This window comes from Neovison vison, chromosome 10 (assembly GCF_020171115.1).
Source record: "Neovison vison isolate M4711 chromosome 10, ASM_NN_V1, whole genome shotgun sequence".
Lineage (NCBI taxonomy): Eukaryota > Metazoa > Chordata > Mammalia > Carnivora > Mustelidae > Neogale > Neogale vison.
The window spans coordinates 59,053,182-59,075,727 of record NC_058100.1 but is presented as its reverse complement, the minus strand read 5'-3'; the positions used below and the strand labels follow the sequence as shown (position 1 = coordinate 59,075,727).

General features: G+C 35.7%; 1 protein-coding gene across 1 annotated transcript in view; it reads left to right on the top strand.

Annotated features, from left to right (window-relative positions):
* KLHL20 (kelch like family member 20) overlaps positions 1-22,546 on the top strand; it is a 61,590-nt gene that overhangs the window by 13,876 nt on the left and 25,168 nt on the right. Inside the window, exons 3-5 of the mRNA XM_044267386.1 lie at positions 4,914-5,487; positions 21,133-21,291; positions 22,043-22,137. Coding sequence (XP_044123321.1) covers positions 4,914-5,487; positions 21,133-21,291; positions 22,043-22,137 — 828 coding nt within the window. The remainder of the gene's footprint in view (positions 1-4,913; positions 5,488-21,132; positions 21,292-22,042; positions 22,138-22,546) is intronic.

Below are 22,546 nucleotides of genomic sequence, written 5' to 3'. Positions count from 1 at the left end.
GCCTTAGGGGTAGTAAACTGATATTGTCCTTTGCAGGCCACATATTAGACTATCTCGGTATAGTCATAGATGATTAAGTCTGTGAGATTCATATGAGGCTGACCTAAAACCCAGTGTTCAGAACATTGGATCCACCCACCCACCCCCGCTTTTAAATAACAATATTTTTGAAAGAATTATTCATCAGAAAACTTCTTGGTGAATATAGAATCAGAAACAGAAATATCTGGGCCGTGGGTATAGGATATTTCACCTAAGTTCCAGAACAACACAATTTAATATTCCTACTTGACAACAAAAATACATATCTGTGAAGTAATCTTGTAGCTTATGCCAGTTAGATCTAGGATCTTTTGAGTACAAATAAATACTTTATCAATTTTTGCCTTTCTACCATAATTTGTATGCTGGTTGCCCTCTCTCTGTTATTCATGTATCTCCCCTTAATATTAATCTCCCCTTAATAGTTAGGTTCCCTGATTGCCTCTTTATATTCCTTTGAATTTTTCTCAGTTCAAGCAAAATGCTTTGTATATTATATGCAATTAGTAAATATCTGTTAAAAGAATAAGTACCATTTTAGAGGGGCATAGATTCTCTTTTCTCTGCATCTCAGTAGATACAGTGTGATGATTATGAAAATCCAAATATCTTCATTACACTTACATGTCAGTTGTTTGTGGCATTTATCTACCAAGTGAACCCCTGAATTTCTGAAATATGAATGTAATGTATAAACTTTGCTTCTATTGTATATAATCTGGAATAACTTTTTTAAAGGTAATAAGCCATTGACTATATTTTATTAGAAATATTTAGGGGTGCCTGGGTGGCTCAGTGGGTTAAGGCTCTGCCTTCGGCCCAGGTCCTGGGATCGAGCCCCGCATCGGGCTCTCTGCTCAGCAGGGAGCCTGCTCCCCCCACACCTGCCTGCCTCTCTGCCTGCTTATGATCTCTGTCTGTCAAATAAATAAGTAAAATCTTAAAAAAAAAAAAAAAGAAATGTTTAGAAATATTTAAAGATAATTCTGAAAATTTCTTAGACTATCCCAGTATTTTTTAGCTGAAAAAGACTTGGGTTCAATTTTGTTATGCTGTTTTCTTCAAGCTTAACGTTCATTTTGTAGGCCTCTTACCAAGTTAGTTGACTCCTCTCATAGTTCATTGGTAAAGTTGTTTATGATGACTGGACCAAAATAATCTGCATTTACTGCAACTTCCTGGACTTTCAAAAAAGAGTTGTATAGGGACACCTGGGTGGCTCAGTGGATTAAGCTTCTGCCTTTGGCTCAGGTCATGATCTCAGGGTCCTGAGATTGAGCCCCACATCGGGCTCTTTGCTCAGCAGGGAGCCTGCTTCCCTCTCTCTCTCTCTCTCTGCCTGCATCTTTGCCTACTGTGATCTCTCTCTCTCTCTCTCTCTCTGTCAAATAAATAAATAAATAAATCTTAAAAAAAAAAAGAGTTGTATAGAAATTTGGATACCCATAAGGAAGAAAACTGAGAATCTTATTTTGAATTGTTAAATAATTCTATAGTTTCCTTTTTCCCCCAACCCAGCATTCACATCAATCCCAGTTATTAAATATTCGCAGTGCCCCAGGAGATAGTTGTGGTTTCTCCAAAAGCATCAGGAGACCTGCTCTGCTACTGAAAGGAAAGCTTGATGATTTTAGCAAGTCACCTAACCAAATCACTTTCTTCATCTGTTAAAGGAGTTTATTATTCTAAATGATCTAATGATCTATTCTGTTTCAAATCTCAGTCTTCATTCTTTAAAGCTAGGTAACAGAAAATGTGTGGTTTTCATATTTAAAGACTTCTGGAAAACATTAACATGTAAAATTTACTAATACATTTATACCCTGATGCTGTGATGCAATGTGTATCAAATTTGAGAAATTTACAGGGCTGTAACTTTTTAGAAAAATAATTACTATGGCCTTGCCAAGAGTGTGTTCTGTAGCACCGTTAGGGTAACATGTACTTAAATATATAACAAATGCCCAACTTCTAGACTTCCAGAGTCTTTGTGTAAAAGTAGCTTCCTAAGCTCCAGCCATCACCCTACCCAAAAGCCACCGAAAACAGCAGCAACAGCAAATCCTAGATCAGTCCCAAAATGACAGTTATTCTTTTCCTTCTCCTTGTACCTCTTGGCCCTTTTATCTTAGGACTTCAAAACTCAGGTCAGAATTCTGTTGTCAGTAGCTTTTGAACTTTTTTGATACAGCATAGAGCCCTCAAAGGAACCTAATTATACAAATGTTTATGAATTTAAATGTGTATAGAGTACATAGGTTGAAACATAGTTATTTAACTAAAAGGAATGTATGCCAATATTTTTTCTTTTGTTTCATTTTTTTGGTGCTGCTTGTGACACACTGAATTGATTTTACAACTAATTGTAGCCCCCATTTATAGAACTCCTACTAAAGAAAAATACAAACCTCCAGTCAACATAAAATTAAACTTTCAGAAAAGTATTTATTTGTAAAGTGAGGAACGTCTGTTTATGGACCTATACATTTCTTTTGTAATCATACTAAACCTTCATTGATTTTGACTGATTTGATAGGAACGATTGGGCATATGTAGTACTTTTATTGGGGGGGAGGGGCAGAGGGAAAAGGGGAGAGAGAATTTGAAGCAGGCTCTATGCCCAGCACAGAGTCCACTGTGGGGCTTTGATTTCACAACCCTGAGATGATGACGTGAGCAGAAATCAAGAGTCAGATGCTTAACTGACTGAGCCACCCACATGCCATGACATAGGCAATACTTTTGAACCAATAAGGCTTATTGTCAGATTTAATATCTCTAGCAGCAAATTAGTCTAACAAAATCTTGTCAAAGTTTGTAAGAGTTCTACTAAATAAAGTATTTTGCCTTTCATCTTCTTTACCACCTTAATATTCATAAACTATGAAGAAAAGATTTCTAAGTAAAGATAAACTTCAGTCCAGACTTGCTGGATTATCATTAATTCAAAATTTATGTGAATATTAATCAAAGCATATCAACTCGGGTTTGATTTTTTTAAATTTGATTTCTAATATGGATAAGCATAACCACCTTATTTGAAAGGAATATAAATATTTCTATTACTAGGGTAGCTAGAATTTAAAATTCTTAACAGGTAGCAAGTCCTGAGCTGGAAGTTATATACATTCTATCGTTTAATCTTTGCCATATGGGGTAGATACTTACCCATTTTAGAGCTAAAGAAACTGGGGATTAGGAAGGATAAGTAACTTGTCCGATAATTGTCAGTAGCATTTCAACCCAGGCCTATCTGCTCCACAGTGTGCTTTGAGACTTTATGCTAGCTAATGTCAGAGTAGCCATAGTACCTAAGTGTCAGAACTGTTAGACTTGGGGAGAAGAATAAAGAAATCTTAATTTAAGGTATGGTAAAATAGTTTGAGACATCTATGGTTGGACTAAAACTTACGCAGAGAAGAGAATTTTAACTCATTTCTCCCTTCTAGTTGGCTTCTAAAATATTTGGTTTGATTCTTTCCCTTTTTTACAAACTAATGTGATTTCATAGTTATTTACTATATTTCCTTGCTTATGAGACTACTGGCTCATTTAATAACTTTTTAGAAGTGTAAATATTGCCTTAAAGGTATGTAAATCTTTTATTAGCTATTGGTCTAACATGTATTTATCCATATAATTGATAACTAAGCTTTCTTCAGTATCACAAAGTTTGATTCTAAGCTTTCCTCTCATTCACAGATCAAAGAAAGTCTTGAATTATGTCTGGCCATCAGCAATTTTCTGTAGTATCCCAGCAACAAAATAGTTTTTGGGATGCCTGGGTGGCTCAGTGGGTTAAGCCTCTGCCTTTGGCTCAGGTCATGATTTCAGTGTGTTGGGATCAAGCCCTGCATTGGGCTCTCTGTTCAGCGGGGAGCCTGCTTCCCCCTCTGTCTCTGCCTGCCTCTCTGCCTACTTGTGTTCTCTCTCTCTCCATCAAATAAATAAATAAAATCTTAGGGGTGCCTGGGTGGCTCAGCAGGTTAAAGCCTCTGCCTTCGGCTTGGGTCATGGTCCCAGGGTCCCGGGATCGAGCCCCACATCGGGCTCTCTGCTCGGCAGGGAGCCTGCTTCCTCCTCTCTCTCTGCCTGCCTCTCTGCCAACTTGTGATCTCTGTCTGTCAAATAAATAAATAAAATCTTAAAAAAATAATAAATAAAATCTTAAAAAAACAAAACTAGTTTTTGTAACCCAGACTTGTGATTTTTTTTTGAGTTTGTTTTTTACTTAACACCTTTGTGATAGCCTATATGAACTGTGAAAATTATCCATCTTAGAATAAAGGAAATATAGTACTATATATAAAGTTAATTTGGGGGTCCCTGGCCTCATTTTTCTGATCTTTTCATGCAGCATGAGCTATGTTTTATAGCTTTTGTGCTAAACCTGAGAGAAATCTAATTTATCTATGATAATGAGAAATACACATTTCTGTGTTTTAGAAAAATAACAAATACCAATATTTTGGTTAAACTAGATTAAGAAATTAAAGTCCCATAGGTCTGTTTTGTGCAGAGAGAGAATAATTTACAAGTGTTTTTCATAAATTTTTATTACTATATTGCAGGTAGTTATAAAAGATATGGTCCAAGACAGTCTAGTCTGAATACTTCAGAGATGAAAAAAGAATTCTCCGTGCATAATGAAAGTGCTCTGATTTGGGATTATTAATGTTTGTTCTTCAGAAGACGTTAAGAACGTGTATGAGTTTTGGCATTCTTAGGAAGGAAGCTCTTTGGGAGTCTCGTTCTCCCTTTTGATTACCTGCAGGTTTCCCCTACCTCTTGAGTATGAACAGTTTATGGCAAGAGTGAGTTTCTAATAATATTGCCATCATCTTTCTTCCCTCCTTCCCCCATTCCTGTAGGTGTACCAACATTCGACCAGGAGAGACTGGAATGGATGTAACAAGCCGCTGCACCCTTGGAGACCCCAATAAACTGCCAGAAGGGGTTCCCCAACCCGCTCGCATGCCCTATATCTCAGACAAGCACCCTCGACAGACCTTGGAAGTGATTAACCTTCTGAGAAAGCACCGGGAGCTCTGCGATGTGGTGCTAGTTGTGGGCGCTAAGAAGATATATGCCCATCGAGTCATTTTGTCAGCCTGTAGTCCCTATTTCCGAGCTATGTTTACTGGAGAATTGGCAGAAAGCCGTCAGACAGAAGTAGTGATTCGAGACATAGATGAGAGGGCTATGGAACTACTGATTGACTTTGCATATACCTCCCAGATAACTGTGGAAGAGGGCAATGTTCAGACCCTTCTGCCAGCTGCTTGCCTCCTTCAGCTGGCAGAAATACAGGAAGCTTGCTGTGAATTCTTAAAGAGACAATTAGATCCTTCTAATTGCCTGGGCATTCGGGCTTTTGCTGACACACATTCATGTCGTGAGTTGCTAAGGATAGCAGACAAGTTTACTCAACATAACTTTCAAGAGGTGAGTTGTACTGGGTGGTTTGAATGCAGTCATAATGTATTGGTCAGGAGAGCAGTATGAGTTCATGTTCTGCTAACATGTATCTGTTTGGGTATTTACTGCTGATTCTAACTCATAATACCAAAGATAAAAGTTGTTATAAATTCTAAGCCTGATTTTTATTTTAGAGACCAATTTTATGTTCTGTCAATAAAAGCTATAGTTTAGGGATTTGATTCTACCTAGCCATATTAATAAACTAGTTTATAAATCAGAATACAGTTTATTAATTCATTAGGAAATCGGTGTCCTGGTATCAGTCATTTGTATGAAACATTACCTTCCCGATTATGTGGATTTTTCATCAGAATAAATAAATCAGCAGTTACTTGGAGAACTAACAATCAGAAAAATTAAGTTAGATGTAAATGAAAAGAATTTTTCATTAAATCTGTTATTTTTCATTCATTTATTTAATAAATATGTGAAAAGCTACTGTTTCAGACACTGTGCTTGGGAAAAAAGACTAGACGTTGTTCAGTACTACTGTGTCCATTATAATCAGGTTATAATCAGGTTATAATCAGGCAGGGAGTATATCCACTGAATGCATAATTACATAAATAATTACAGTTTAATAGGTGCTACAAAGAAGCCTGGATGATTTAACATATTACAGAGAGATTTAACTTTGGTTCTGTAACAGCTGATTGCAAAATTCTGAAACATGAAAAAGCATAACTAGGTTGAGAAACTGAAAGAAACCCAGTGAGAGCCAGAGAGTAAAAGAGAGGATGTTATAACATAATAATTTTACAGAAAAAATAGAGCCCCATCTTACTGGAGTTAATAGACCATGTTAAGAATTTGACGTTTAGGGGTACCTGGGTGGCTTAGTCATTAAGTGTCTGCCTTCGGCTCAGGTCGTGATCCCAAGGTCCTGTTGTCGAGCCCCGTGTCAGGCTCCCTGCTTAGTGAAACACCTGCTTCTCCCTCTCCCACTGCCCCTGCTTGTATTCCCTCTCTTCCTCTCTCTCTTCCTCTCTCTCTCTCTGTCAAATAAATAAATAATCTTTAAAAGAGGAGAAAAAGAAGAATTTGAAATTTAATCTTAAGAGTAATAGAAAACCATTGAAGAGCTTTAAGCAAAGACATGGTCCCTTTTGCACTCTTCTCCTCACCAGGATAACTTCCAGTGGATCAAAGATTTAAAAATACAAATAGAACCATGAAAATATTAGAAGATGACATGGAGCAATTCCTTTTTTGGGTTTTTTTTTTTTTTGAGCAATTCCTTTTTAATCTTGAACTGAGAAAGGCCTTTCTAATTGACTAACACAGAAGGCATAGAAGAAAACATAGATAGATTTGACTACATAAAAATAAAAAAATTTGGGGTGCCTGAGTGGTTCAGTGGGTTAATCCTCTGTCTTCGGCTCAGGTTATGATCTCAGGGTCCTGGGATTGAGCCCTACATCGGGCTCTCAGCTCAGAAGGGAGTCCGCTTCCCCTCTCTCTCTGCCTGCCTCTCTGCCTACTTGTGACCTCTGTCTGTCAAGTAAATAAAATCTTTAAAAAAAATTTTTGCATGACAAAACAAAAAAACAGTAACAAGATTAAAGTCAAAGACAAAGTGAGGGAGTGGGTAGTGCCTGGATGGCTCAGTTAATAGAGCATGCAGCTCTTGATCGCAGGGTTGGGAGTTAAAGCCCCACGTTGGGTATACAGATTACTTCAAAATAAAATCTTAAAAAAAAAGACAAAATGGAGCAAAATATTTGCTGCTATCACAGACAATAATCTCTTTAATACAGCAAGAAATCTTATTGGTCAATAACCTAGCCAGTGATGTAACCAAAAAATGGGCAGTAAACACATTCAGATTGCCCTTCAACATACAAAAGTCTGCTACAAGTTGTTTATAATAGCTGAAACACAAATTAAAACTATACCAAAGTACTATTTTTCACTTCTCAGATTACAAAATTATAATGTATCAGATTACAAATATCTAGAAGTTTGATTCCACATCCTGTTGACAAGGGCATGGAGACAAGGTAATGAAGCTACATAGCTAGTGTGAATATAAATCGAAACAGCCTCCTTGAAAGGAAATTTGCACACTTTTTTCACACTCTTTGACTCAGCAGTCCTGTTTCCGGGAATTTGTGCTACAAATATACTGGAGAAAGGAGCAGTTTGAGGAGATGAGATCATGGGTTTTGTTTTAGATATATTTAATTTCATATATTTATATTTCATATATATATTCAAATATATATTTCAATATATATTCATATATATGAATATATATGAATATATTCATATATATACATTCAAATATATATTTCATATATATTTCATATATATATATACATATACACATTTATTTTTTAAAGATTTTATTTATTCGTCAGAGAGAGCTCACACACAAGTAGGCAGAGGTGGAGAGAGAAGCTGCCAAGCAAGGAGCCCAATGTGGGACTTGATCCCAGAATCCTGGGATCATGACCTGAGCCGAAGACAGCGGCTTAACCAACTGAGCCACCCAGGCGTCCCTATTTATTTATTTATTTAATAGATATATTTAATTTTGTAAATAGAGATACTGAGCCAGACCACTGTTTATGAGTCTTTTATCTTAGAAGTTAGACTGACATTAAAATTCATCAACTCATAATGAAACTATGATGACATAATCCTTTTAAGGCAGGTTTCAACCCAGAAACCATAAAAGATTGGTATATTTGATTGCATAACAATTTAAAACTTTTTGGTAACAAAAAGACACTTTAAACAAGGTAAAAAAATCAATACCATTGAGGTCACTAAGAAGGAAGAGAGAAGAGAAGAGCCTTAACATTTTTCCATCATTGAAGGATGGTTAGTGAAAGAGCAACTGGTTGAGGAAACGGAATAACGAGAGAAGAGGAAAACCAGGAGTGTGAGATCATGAAATGGCAACAGAAGGGATTTTTTTTATTTTTGAAGAATGAGGACATTATATATATATATATATATATATAAAATAATGCATAAGCCAATCAGATTAGGGCCATTGGCCTTAAGAAATACTAAAACATTACAAACATTTTGGTACTAGAGAAGGTATTGATCAGTTGAGCTATAAAGAGTCCAGAAGTTGACATTTCAAGTCCGTGGAGGAAAGTGGAATTGTTTAATAAATGTCATTAGGAAAATGGTGATGTGAGGGAAAAAATAAAGATGGAATTCCCAATGGATGAATAATTTAAACCTAAAAAATGAAATTCTAAAAGTTAGTTATTAGTTGGCTGGTAGTAAAAATGACTTTTCCAAGCAGGATACAACCAAGAAGCCCTACAGAAAGATTGATAAATTTGAATTGTCTAAAATTAAGAATTTTTGTTCTTTATAACAACAATAACAATAAGAGCACCATAAACTAAATAAAAAAATCAATGTAAACTCATACATGAGGGAAAAAAATAGTAATTTCCATAAAACTCATACAAATTCAGTAAGAAAAACCATGGAAAAACAATAGAAAAATAGGTAAAGGGTATGAATAAGTAATGTGTAAAAAGAGATATTCAAATATAAGTAAACAGGGGTACCTGGGTGGCTCAAATATAAGTAAACATGAAAGTTTAGTCACCCTTACATGTAATTAAAGAAACATACATCAAAACAAGATACCTGGGGCCCCTGGGTCGCTCAGTCTGTTAAGTGTCTGCGTTTGGCTCAGGTCATGGTCCCCGGGTACTGGGATGGAGCCCCTCATTGGGCTCCTTGCTCAGCGAGAAGCCTACTTTTTCCTTTCCTTCTGCCTGCTGCTCCCCTGCTTGTGCTCTCTCTCTCTGTCAAGTAAATAAAATCTTAAAAAAAAAAAAAAAAAAGAACAAGATACCATTGTTAACCCATCAGGTTGGAAAAACTTTAATTTTATTTGAAAGAAAATAGAAATTTATAAAAAATTATAAGAAAAAGAAAAAAAAAACTTTCATATATCCCTTACCAAGAATCCCAGGTGTTAATATTTTGCCACATTCATTACTGTTCTCTCGTTATGTCAAATATTTTTCTCTGAACAATTTGACAGTAGATTGTATACATCATATTCCTGTACTCTTGAACATTTCAGTATGTATTTTCTAAGACCAAGGACATTTTTTTTACATAGAATTCTCTTACAACAGTTCATTTATCAAATTCAGGAAATTTGACATTGAATAAAAGCAATATTTAATGCATAGTTCCCATTCCACTTTCACCAACTGACTCAGTATTGTTCTTTATAACACTTCTTTTCCAGTCCAGATTCTAGAGCAGATGATTGCACCACCTTTAGTTGTCATGGTTTTTGAGTTATAGATAATCTGTAGTAATTCCCTCCACATTTAAGAGCATAAGCAACTTGTCTGATGTTCCCTTATGGACAGATTCAATATACATTTTGACAGAAGTACTCAAAAGTGATATTTTGTCCTTCTCAGTGCATCACAGAAGTACCTGGTATCTATTTGTCCCATTACTAATTATGTTAACTTTGATCACTTGGTTAAGTGGAGTCCTAAAGTTTCCTATTAAGTTATTATTTATCCTTTTTAACTAGTAAGAACTTTTACAGAGAGATGCTTCAAATCCATGTCAATGTCCTAATATTTATCAAACTTCTACTCACTTTCACTTCCATCCATTGATAATTTCTGCCAAATTAGTTATTACTATGATGGTTGTAAAATGGTGATTTTAAAAAATTCCCACTTTTCTGTAAACATTCTTCTATAAGGAAGAATTTTCCTTGTTCTGAGTGATTAACATTCTGGACTCAGACTTTTATTCTAGTTGATGGTGATAGTCCTTCATTACCATTTATTATTTTGTTGCTTTATAGTCTGATTTATCCTTCCTATGCTTACTTTTGCAAAATTAAGCAGAGATATGCATGTTTTTTATTATTTCCATTTCTGTCCTACACAAAAGGTAGCATGTGTACATTCTCTTTTGCACTTTGCCTTCTATTTAATTTATTCTGAAATTCATTCCGTATCAGTTCATAGAGATCTTCCTTGTTCTTTCTCCACAGCTGTTCTCCTTGTGTATACCACAGTTTGTTCAGTCAGTTTCCCATGTTTAAGCATTTAGATGGTGTTCAGTGTTTTGCCGTTATAAATAAGGCTGCAGTGAATAGCCTTGTGTGTGAATATTTCAGTGTTGTTGGAGGTTTATTTTCAGGATAAATTCCTAGAAATGGGACTGCAGGGCCAAAGGTTAACTGCATATGTAATTTTGTTAAATATCACCAAATTCTCCTCTATGGGGATGGAACCATTCTGACCATAATACATGAGGGTGACTGTTTCCTCGTAGCCTAGCTAACAGAATATATTGTCAACCTTTTGAGTTTTTGCTAGTCTATAGATGAGAGGTGGAATCTTGGTGTGGTTTTAATTTGCATTTCTCTTAATATAAGTGAAGTTGGATATCTTTCATATGTTTAGGGGGCCTTTTTAATATAATTTTTGTTATTGTTTATTATCTTTTGCCCATTTTCCTATTCAATATATTTTTTTCTCCTCAATGTTTTAAAGTTCTCTCTATATATTAACAGTGATAACCTTTTATCTGTGCTATATGTTACAAACTCTTTTTCCCACTTTGCATTTGCCTTTTAACTCTGCTTGTGGTATTTTGGTCGTGAAAAAGTTTTGTTGGTTTTTTTTTAATATATTGTCAAATGTATAAATCTTTTACTTTATTGTATCTGGGTTTTGAGGCAGAATTTGAAGCCTTGCCCTTTCCTCAGGGTACAAAGGAATTCACCCATATCTTTTCCAGTATTGAATATGGCCTTTCTGAGTTTATCTTGTATAGGATATGAAATACTACTATCTTTTTGTAAATACCCAACTAGTCCCAGTATCATTTATTTAAAAGTATCTTTTTGCCCCCAGTGATTTGAGATAACATTTTTATTATATATTGAATTTCTGTGTGTGCTGGGCTCTAGATCTTCTAGTGTAGGCCAGACAGCACTACCACACTGTTTTCTACAATGTTTTAATTATTGAGGCTTTGTTGTATATATTAATACATAGGAGGGTTATTAATACCCCTCCCATATATATAACTCTCTTTCTCAGTGTTTATTTTAACAAATGAACTTAATATCGCCATATCTAGCTCTAAGAAAAAACCTTGATATATTTATTGGGATCATATTAAATGAGAGATGTCTTTCTGTTTCTTCAGTTCTATTTTTTTTTAATCAGAAATATTTTATACTTTTCTTCATTTAAATTTTGTGCATTTCATCTTGTTATTCCTAAGCGTATTTTTTTGTTCCTTTTGTAATTTTTCCCCTTAATGAAGCTTCTAACCAATTGCCATTAATGTATATGAAAGCTTACTTTACTGAATTTTTATTCTTTGAGTTACTTTTTCCATTGATTCTTTTTTTTTTTAAGATTTTATTTATTCTTTTGACAGACAGACAGAGATCAAAAGTAGGCAGAGGCAGGCAGAGAGAGAGGGAGAAGGAGGCTCCCTGCTGAGTAGAGAGCCTGATGCGGCTCGATCCTAGGGGCTCAGGGCGATCATGACCTGAGCCCAAGGCAGAGGCTTAATCTACTGAGACTCCCAGGTGCCCCTTGCCATTGATTCTTTTTTTAAAATTTATTTTTTATTTATTTTCAGCATAACAGTATTCATTATTTTTGCACCATACCCAGTGCTCCATGCAATTTGTGCCCTCTCTAACCCCACCACCTGGTTCCCCCAACCTCCCACCCCCCTCCCCCGCCACTTCAAACCCCTCAGATTGTTTTTCAGAGTCCATAGTCTCTCATGGTTCACCTCCCCTACCAATTTCCCCCAACTCCCTTCTCCTCTCTAACTCCCCATGTCCTCCATGCTATTTGTTATGCTCCACAAATAAGTGAAACCATATGATAATTGACTCTATGCTTGACTTATTTCACTCAGCATAATCTCTTCCAGTCCCGTCCATGTTGCTACAAAAGTTGGGTATTCATCCTTTCTGATGGAGGCATAATACTCCATAGCGTATATGGATCACATCTTCCTTATCCATTCGTCCGTTGAAGGGCATCTTGGTTCTTTCCACAGTTTGGCGACCGTGGCCATTGCTGCTATAAACATTGGAGTACAGATGGCCCTTCTTGTCACTACATCTGTATCTTTGGGGTAAATACCCAGTAGTGCAATGGCAGGGTCATAGGGAAGTTCTATTTTTAATTTCTTGAGGTACAGATGGCCCTTCTTTTCACGACATCTGTGTCTTTGGGGTAAATACCCAGGAGTGCAATTGCAGGGTCATAGGGAAGCTCTATTTTTAATTTCTTGAGGAATCGCCACACTGTTCTCCAAAAAGGCTGCACCAGCTTGCATTCCTACCAACAGTGGAAGAGGGTTCCCCTTTCTCCACATCCCCTCCAACACATGTTGTTTCCTGTCTTGCTAATTTTGGCCATTCTAACTGGTGTAAGGTGATACCTCAATGTGGTTTTAATTTGAATCTCCCTGAGGGCTAGTGATGATGAACATTTTTTCATGTGTCTGATAGCCATTTGTATGTCTTCATTGGAGAAGTGTCCATGTCTTCTGCCCATTTTTTGATATGATTATCTGTTTTATGTGTGTTGAGTTTGAGGAGTTCTTTATAGATCCTGGATATCAACCTTTTGTCTGTATTGTCATTTGCAAATATTTTCTCCCATTCCGTGGGTTGCCTCTTTGTTTTCTTGACTGTTTCCTTTGCTGTGCAGAAGCTTTTGATTTTGATGAAGTCCCAAAAGTTTATTTTCGCTTTTGTTTCCTTTGCCTTTGGAGACATATCTTGAAAGAAGTTGCTGTGGCTGATATTGAAGAGATTACTGCCTATGTTCTTCTCTAGGATTCTGATGGATTCGTGTCTCACATTGAGGTCTTTTATCCATTTTGAGTTTATCTTTGTGTACGGTGGAAGAGAATGGTGGAGTTTCATTCTTCTACATATAGCTGCCCAGTTTTCCCAGCACCATTTATTGAAGAGACTGTCTTTTTTCCACTGTATATTTTTTCCTGTTTTGTCAAAGATTATTTGACCATAGAGTTGAGAGTCCATATCTGGGCTCTCTACTCTGTTCCACTGGTCTATGTGTCTGTTTTTATGCCAGTACCATGCTGTCTTGGTGATCACAGCTTTGTAGTAAAGCTTGAAATCAGGTAACATAATGCCCCCCGTTTTATTTTTGTTTTTCAACATTTCCTTAGCGATTTGGGGTCTCTTCTGATTCCATACAAATTTTAGGATTATTTGCTCCAGCTCTTTGAAGAATACCAGTGGAATTTTGATGGGAATGGCATTAAAAGTATAGATTGCTCTAGGCAGTATAGACATTTTAACAATGTTTATTCTTCCGATCCAAGAGCATGGAATGGTCTTCCATCTTTTTGTGTCTTCTTCAGTTTCTTTCGTGAATGTTCTGTAGTTCCTCAAGTACAGATCCATTGATTCTTTAGAGTTTTCTGAACATCCTGTCGTATCATCTGGATAGCAATAGTTTTATTTCCTCGCCAATTGTTAATACCTTTAATTGTTTTTTTTTCTCTAGTTGCTAGGGTTAATACTTCTAGTAAAATGTTAAATAGTAATGGAAATATTAGACATACTTTGTTTCTGGCATTATTAGGAATGATTTTGGTGTTTTCCCATTAAGTAATATGCTCTTTTTAAGACTGAAGTATGAATATCTTATCATATTAAGGAAGTATCCATGTATAACAATTCCTGTTTTCTTGGATACTTTTTATTAGGAATGGTATTGAATTTTGTTAAGGGTTTTCTCAGTATTTATGGAGGTAATGATACGAATTTTCTCCTTAAACCCATTATTATGAATTACTATATGAGGTACTAAAATTAAAGCCTCTTTGTATTCTACATATACACATTTTGGTTATGGTGTACTGTTAATGTGATGTTGGAATCTATTCACTAATATTTTATATAGTGTTTTTATATTGATATTCAGAAGTGATGCTTGTCTTTAATTTTTTTGTGCTATCTTTATCAGGTTAGATATAAATGTTATACTTCATGAACATGAGTTAGAAGTTTTCTTGCATGTTTTGTGCTTTGAAACAATTTATACAACATTGAGACTATGTCTTTTCTGAAAGTTTGGTAGAATTCCTTTGTGAAACTGTCTAGGCTTAGTGCTTTCATGTGAAATAGTTTATTCATAATTTTCTCTATTCTATGAAATTTCCCCTTTCTACTAGGATCAATTTTGGTAGACTGTATTTCCCTAGAAAATTATCAATTTTATCTACATTTTCGAGTTTATTTGTATAGAGGTGTACAAAGTAATTTCAATTGTTAAATTTCTGCATGAATGGTTACTTGACCCTTAACTTTTTTTTTTTTTTTTTTTTTTTTTTTTTTTGAGAGAATGATTGTGAGTGGAGGGCAGAGGAGGGGTGCATAGGCCAGGCAAAGGGAGGAGGAGAGAAAGAATCTTAAGCAGGCTCTATGACTGGTACAGAGCCTGACTCCATGTTCAATCTCATGACCCTGAGATCATGATCTGAGCTGAAACCAGATGCTCAATGAACTGAGCCCACCAAGGCGTCTCTTACTCCTAGATATTTTACATTTTGCATATATGTGCTTTCAATGTTTCTTTTCCTTGAAAAAGGTAGCTAGTGGTATGTCTGTTTTATTCATGTTTTTCCAAAGAATCAGTATTTCAACTTACTAATTAGATCTACAATTGTTTTCCCTATTTCATTACATTCTGGTTTTACCTTTATTAGTTCCTTCCTTGTGTTTTCTTTTGACTGCTGTGTTCTTTTTCTAGCTGTTTGAGTTGAGAATTTGATTTGTTTTCATCCTTTTACATTAACTACTATAAGTGTTTAAAGCCATAGTTTTCCTTTGATCACTGTTTTAAATATATTTAATAGATTCTTATTTTTATCGCTCAGTTGTTTTACAGTAACTTTGTTTATATTTCTCTCTATGAGGAACTATTAATAGCAAAATTTTAAATATTTAGGTGGAAAGAGTTTTTTTTAATTTCATTTTTAATTTCTAGTTTTAGTGCACTGCAGTGTTTGTAGTGTTTCTACTTAATGAAATTTACTGACTTTTTTAGTCACATAATATATGATCAGTTTTTCTGACTATTCCATATGTGCATGGAAAGGAAGTATATTTTCTTGTCTCTATTCTCATAGTATTTGATATACGCATAAAGTATATCTTATTGATAGCTCTTTTATATTATTTTGTCCACAGACCTATGTATTAAAGTCTTTTATTATTATTATTTATTATATTTATTAATTATTATTATTTATTAAAGTTTTTTATTATTAGTGTGTTTCTGTTTCTCCTTGCCTCATCTATAGTTTATATAGGTGGTCACTATGTAGCTTAATGCATATATAATCATAATTCTGTATCTTAATTACAGATTGTGACTTTATAGAGTATCCTCCTTTGTCAGAATTACTTCATTTATTGTCTTAATTCTACTTTGATACCTGGCTTTCAATTCTTGTTTTCTTTTGTTTCTACCTGCCTGATGTATCTGCCCATTTGCCCTTTACTTGTAGCCTTTTTGCATAAGGTTTCAGGTATTTTTCTTGAATTTTCATAGAATTAAGTTTTACTTTGTGAGCCAGTTTGAAAATCCTTTTCTTTTCTTTTTTCTTTTTTTTCTCTTTAAAGATTTATTTATTTATTTATTTATTTATTTGACAAACAGAGATCACAAGTAGACAGAGAGGCAGCAGAAAGAGAGGGGAAGCAGGCTCCCTTCTGAGCAGAGAACCTGATGCGGGCTCCATCCCAAGACCCTGAGATCATGACCTGAGCCAAAGGCAGAGGCTTTAACCCACTGAGCCACCCAGGCGCCTCTGAAAATCTTTTTTTTTTAATAGGCAGTTAAAGCCCATTTCTATCTATTTCTATTACTGATATGTTTGCACTCAACTCTATCATACTAATTTTTTATAAAAGGTATCTAATTTAGTTATATTTACTGTATTTCTTTTTCTATATGAAAAATATGCTCTTCATTTTTATTTTGTTTTGGTATATAGGAACATTTGTGCTTTTGTTCTAGTGATTACTTTTGTAAAGCAGAAAAAGAAGAGCAAATTAAACCCAAAGTAAGTAGAAGGAAGATGAGAAGAAAGGTTACAATGGTTCTTTCAAAAAAAATTGATGAACCTCTAGTTACATTGATCAAGAATAAAAGGAGGGAAGACAAAATTTACCAATATCAGAAATAAGAGGATATCACTACAAATCCCTCAGATTAAAAAGCATAATAAGGGAGTATTAACAACCTTTTGCCAATAAATTCAACAACTGATAGGAAATGGACAACTTCTTTGAAAAACATAGATTATAGAAACGGACTCAAGAAGAAACAAAACCAGAACAATCCTATATCTATGAAAGAAATTGAAAGAGTAATTTAAAAACCTTCCCACAAAGAAAATACCCGTCCCGGATGGTGAATTTTATCAAACACTTAAAGAAGACATAATATTAATTTTATATAAAGTCTTTCAGAAAAAGAAGGAGGAGGCTGCCAAATAAAGACAAAATCACCCTGATGTCAAAACCATAGACACTAAAAGAAAATTACAAATAGAGCTCTCTCATTAATTCAGATATGAAAAAATTTAATAAAATATTAATAAATTGATTCCACTTAAATATAAAAAGTGGAATACACCACGACTAAATGGAGTTCATACCTCACTAAAGTTAGTAGAGTTAGTTTCTGGGTGCCTGGGGGGCTCAGTGGGTTAAGCCGCTGCCTTCGGCTCAAGTCATGATCTCAGGGTCCTGGGATGGAATCCCGCATCGGGCTCTCTGCTCAGCAGGGAGCCTGCTTCCTCCTCTCTCTCTCTACCTGCCTCTCTGCCTACTTGTGATCTCTCTCTGTCAAATAAATAAATAAAATCTTTAAAAAAAAATAGAGTTAGTTTCTCATTTAAAGTAATCTAACTACTTCATACACTTTTTAAAAATAGATTTGACTCTTAATTTCATCCCACTATTTTCACATGTCAAAATCCACTCTCTAAAACTAAAGATTTGCCAGCACTGAGAATTTCCAAAATAATTTGCCAGAGTCATTGGACCCCATATTAAGAATTGCCGGCTTTTAAGATGATGGTAATATTTTGTATCTTGATTGAGATCATGGTTACATGAGTACACTGTTCAAAACTGATTGATCTGTACACTTAAAATAAAAGGTTGATTTTTAAAAATTTCCTGCCTTAACCATAGCTTGTGTTTTGGATCTAAAGTAGTAGCAAATATCTGAAGAATATCTTTAATAGTACAGAAAGTTTTAGAATCCCTTCCAGTTCTAACTAGGCCTCTCAAGTAAACCTGATACATACCATCATGAAATCCCCTTGTTCATGGACTAAAATGCACTAGTTTGTTCACTAGTTCTGTGCAGATAGAAAAATTGTCACCATGGGGGCTTAACATGTGACTCATTTAAATTATTCTCTAACTTAAAACTATATTTAATTTCCTTCTATTTCATTAGACCTAGCTTAATTCATACAATGTTATTTTTGTCCATAAACATGAATTTTAAAATTGTCTTTCAACATTAAGTTCACCATTCACTTCTAGATGACTTTGCTTATTCACTGTTGTTGCTTTGAGCTTTATTCATTCTTCAAATTGCATCTGTATTCATCTGAAGAAACTAAAAGTAAGCTCATTACCAAAATAGTATGGGACTTAAAATTCAGATCTCCTATAAACTTTTACTTAAAACAGATACTTTAAAGAATTATTTTCTTGGGGCGCCTGGGTGGCTCTGTTGTTTAATTGGCGGCCTTCAGCTCACGTCATGATCTCAGGCTTCCTGCTTAGTAGGAAGTCTCTTCTCCCACTGTCCCTCCCTGGTACTCATGCCTGTGCATTCTCTCCATTCTCTCTCTCTCAAAAAATAAAATCTTTAAAAAAAAAAAAAGGAATTATTTTCTTAAATTGGTTGTTTGGTCAAGGATAGTCTTCAGTGCTAGATTTGCTTTAATCGTGAGCATCTTTTTCCTCTTGGTGGAAAAAGGAGAAGTGACAATTTAACCAGACTTTGTTTATCAAAAGTATTATTTTTACTCTTTGCTAAGTGCCAAACAAATATTTTCTCACACAGATTTTCATGTTTTCTTGCCATTTAGTGTTTCCAGTAGGTGACTAGTGAATATAATACTGATTTATTCATAAACTTTAAATTTGGTGATCATTGGTTTATAATCACTAAGTTGGGAAAAAGGATTTATACTTCAAACAGGATCCGAAAGAATGCTAAGGCGCTTCACAGAGATATATGATACCACCTTTGTGTTTAAGAGATCAGAGTGATAATATTCATAAGGGGAAAGTAAGATACAGCCATGGCTACAGTCTTCATGCTGTGAAGGCCAGCACACCCAATTTGGGGCCAGGCCCTGAATTTTGCTCTTGGTTTTATAACCCATCATGGGGTTATCAGATAAAAAACAGGGTGCCCAGTTTATGGGGCACCTGGGTGGCTCAGTGGGTTAAAGCCTCTGCCTTTGGCTCAGTCATGATCCCAGGGTCCTGGGATCGAGCCCCGCATCGGGTTCTTTGCTCAGTGGGGAGCCTGCTTCCTTCTTGTGATCTCTGTAAATAAATAAAATCCTTTAAAAAAAAAAAAGGGTGCCCAGTTTAGGTATAAATTTCAGATGAACAAGTAATTTTTTAGTGTATGTCCTTTGTTTGATTTACTAATTCTGACAACCCTGCCACAGAGGGTACAATGCAGTCATTCTAACTACTGAGTTACCTGTGTGAGCAACCTCAGCTAAAATATGGAGGTAGCCTATTTAATTTTCTGACCTCCAGAAGGTTTCTCACTCAGACGATTTGAAAATTTGTGCCTATAAAAATTGTAGAGTTCATTAGTATTTTCTACTTTAAGTACAGCTGACCTTATGGCTCTCATGGTTTTGGAATTTGCATTTTTTTCTGATGTACTTGGGAAAAAACATTATTAATCAAATATTCAAATTGCTATGGCTTATCTCCTATCCTGCTAAATATTCTGACTTTTTGATCCTAAAAAAGCCCTCTTATGAGAGTACATCTTCTGGGGCGCCTGGGTGGTGGCTCAGTGGGTTAAGTTTCTGCCTTCTGCCCAGGTCATGATCTCAGGGTCCTGGGATTGAGCCCCGGGTCGGGCTCTCTGCTCAGCGGGGAACCTGCTTCCCCTCCTCTCTCCGCCTGCTTCTCTGCCTACTTGTGATCTCTCTCCCTCTATCAAATAAATAAATAAAATCTTTAAAAAGAAAAAAAAGAGTACATCTTCGGCATTAGAGGTTACACAGTAGGAATTAGAGCTCACACAGTAGGAATTAGAGCTCTTAATGGTATCCTTCCTGCACTAATAAATAATAGACATGACAGATAGCACAGTTGTCTGAATGGGAGAACCGAACACATGGAGTGTAGCAGTCCTGTTTCCCTCCCTCCTCCAGCTTGTACCCTGCCCCCTTCTACCCTACATACCAATGACAAGATTTACAAGATCTTGGGATTTGTGGCTGGACTGCACAACAAGGTAATATCCTTGTTGCCATTTCATCCCCATGGTTGCTCCTCAGAGTGCTTTGACACTCACAGGTTTTCATGGGTCTAATGCTCTCCTCAGTATATTCGTTCTTGCTTGCAGAAATGCTAATACCCACATCCTTTTTTTTTTTTTAAACTGGCCCCTTTGTGTTTCTGCCCCAGATATTGCTCTTTCAGCTACTAATCTTCCTCTGAAAGCTTCCTCTGATTTTTTTGTATGCTTCATATTTCTGGAGTTATAATTTGGTGTAGTTAGTTTAGTTTATTTTGAATGTAAACTTGTATTTTGATACTTCATTATAGAAAAACAGACTTCCTTTTTCTTAAATAGCTTGAATCACAAATTATTATTTTTCCTCGATTTTAATTATGTCCTTGGTATTCTTCTTTGTTCCCCCACCCCTTTTTTTAATAAACTTTATTTTTAAAAAATATTTTATTTATTTTAAAGTGAAAGAAAGTACACGGAGGGGAGGGGCAGAGGGAAAGGGAGAGAGAAACTTAGGCAGACTCTGTGCTGAGTATGGAACCCAACGCAGGTCTCAATCTCACGACCCTGAGATCACACCACCCACGAATCCCTAAACTTTATTTTTTTAGAGCAGCTTTAAGTTCATGGCAAAATGGAGCAGAAAGTTCAGAGTTCCCATATACCCCAGTTACACACACACTGTTACCAATATTCTGCACCAGAGAGGTACGTGTGTTACAACTGATGAACCTGCATTCACATGTTATCATCACCCAAAGTCCATAATTTAAATTAGAGTTCACTGTTGCTGTTATACGTTCTATGGGTTTTGACAAATGCGTCCATTATTGTAGTAATATAAGGGGTAGTTTCATTGTCCTAAAAGTCCTCCATGCTCTGCCTATCTTTGTTCCCTTTTCAAAATTTTTTTCTTCTCTGGTACTCTTTTGAACGCAGCTCCATTATGAAATAGAGCTTTGTCCTATAACCCTGAAGAACAATATCGAAACAGTACCTTAAATGTAGTCACAGGGTTTTTTCTTTATTCTTACCTAACTTTGAACAGGTGATGGAAAGTGAAGAGTTCATGTTGCTTCCAGCCAATCAGCTTATTGATATAATATCTAGTGATGAACTAAATGTTCGCAGTGAAGAACAGGTGTTCAACGCGGTGATGGCCTGGGTCAAATATAGTATTCAAGAAAGACGTCCTCAATTACCCCAGGTATGATGGAAACATTTCTCCACGTAACTGTCTTTTTTGTAGTGGATGAAATAATATATATTTGACTTGCAAAAAAGAAACAGTTGTCACTGTCCCTTATGTTAGACTGTAACAGAGATCATCTGTCTCCCAATAAATCATTAGAGTGTTTAGAAACATTTTAAGTGTTTATCACTATGTACTTTTGCTCCTTGGCTTCCTCTCTATCTTGCCTCAGCTCTAGGTTAGGATATAGGACAAGTCAGAACCCGAATGGTACTAAAGGAACAAGAGAAAGCAAGGATGGCAGTTATCCTGTTTCCCATCCCAATGTGACTTGGAAATCACATGTTGAAGAGTACAGGGATGATATGGGCCATAAGTGGTCACTAGATGAAATGTTTAAAGTTTTTATTATTATGACTATATTTTTAGCAATTTAATAGGATATTCTTCCAGATTGTTATAGTTCAGTTATATAAGGTAATTATAAAAGAGCTTATAACATATTGCTGAAAGCTCAAAATAGCATTCTAAATCGATATTAGTATGCTTTCAATTTTCTGATTATTCTGATTACTGAAATGGTAGAATAAATTTAGGTTTAGTATTTGTGCCTTCCCTCCCTCTTTTTTATTTATTAATTAAATCAAATTAATTCAGTTAGATCCCAAAACAATTGAAAACACAGTATGGGAACATGGGTTATGTATTCTCTTAAATACCCTGCAAGTGGGAGCTCGTGTCTTTAACAGTATTTATTACCTCTTAGGTGCTGCAGCACGTTCGTCTGCCTTTGCTTAGTCCCAAGTTCCTGGTGGGCACCGTAGGCTCTGATCCCCTCATCAAAAGTGATGAAGAATGCAGGTATGAATGGCTCTGGGTGGCAAAAATCAGCAGTGAGTGTTCCTGTTTTCTCCTAATTTCCTTATTTGTGTTGCTTCCTAAATATTTGTATTTCTTGGTGCATTTCAGTGTATTAGCTCTATAGTACTCCTTCTGGGAATCCCTGAGCACTCAATTAAAAACCAGCTATTGGGGACGCCTAGGTGTCTCAGTGGGTTAAAGCCTCTGCCTTGGGCTCGGGCCATGATTCCAGGGTCCTGGGATCAAGCCCCGCATCGGGCTCTCTGCTCAGCAGGGAGCCTGCTTCCCCGCCCCCCCGCCTGCCTCTCTGCCTACTTGTGATCTCGTCTGTCAAATAAATAAATAAAATTAAAAAAAGAAAAAAAAACAGCTATTAGGAGATCACAATCCTTGTTTTTAAGGCTGAGGA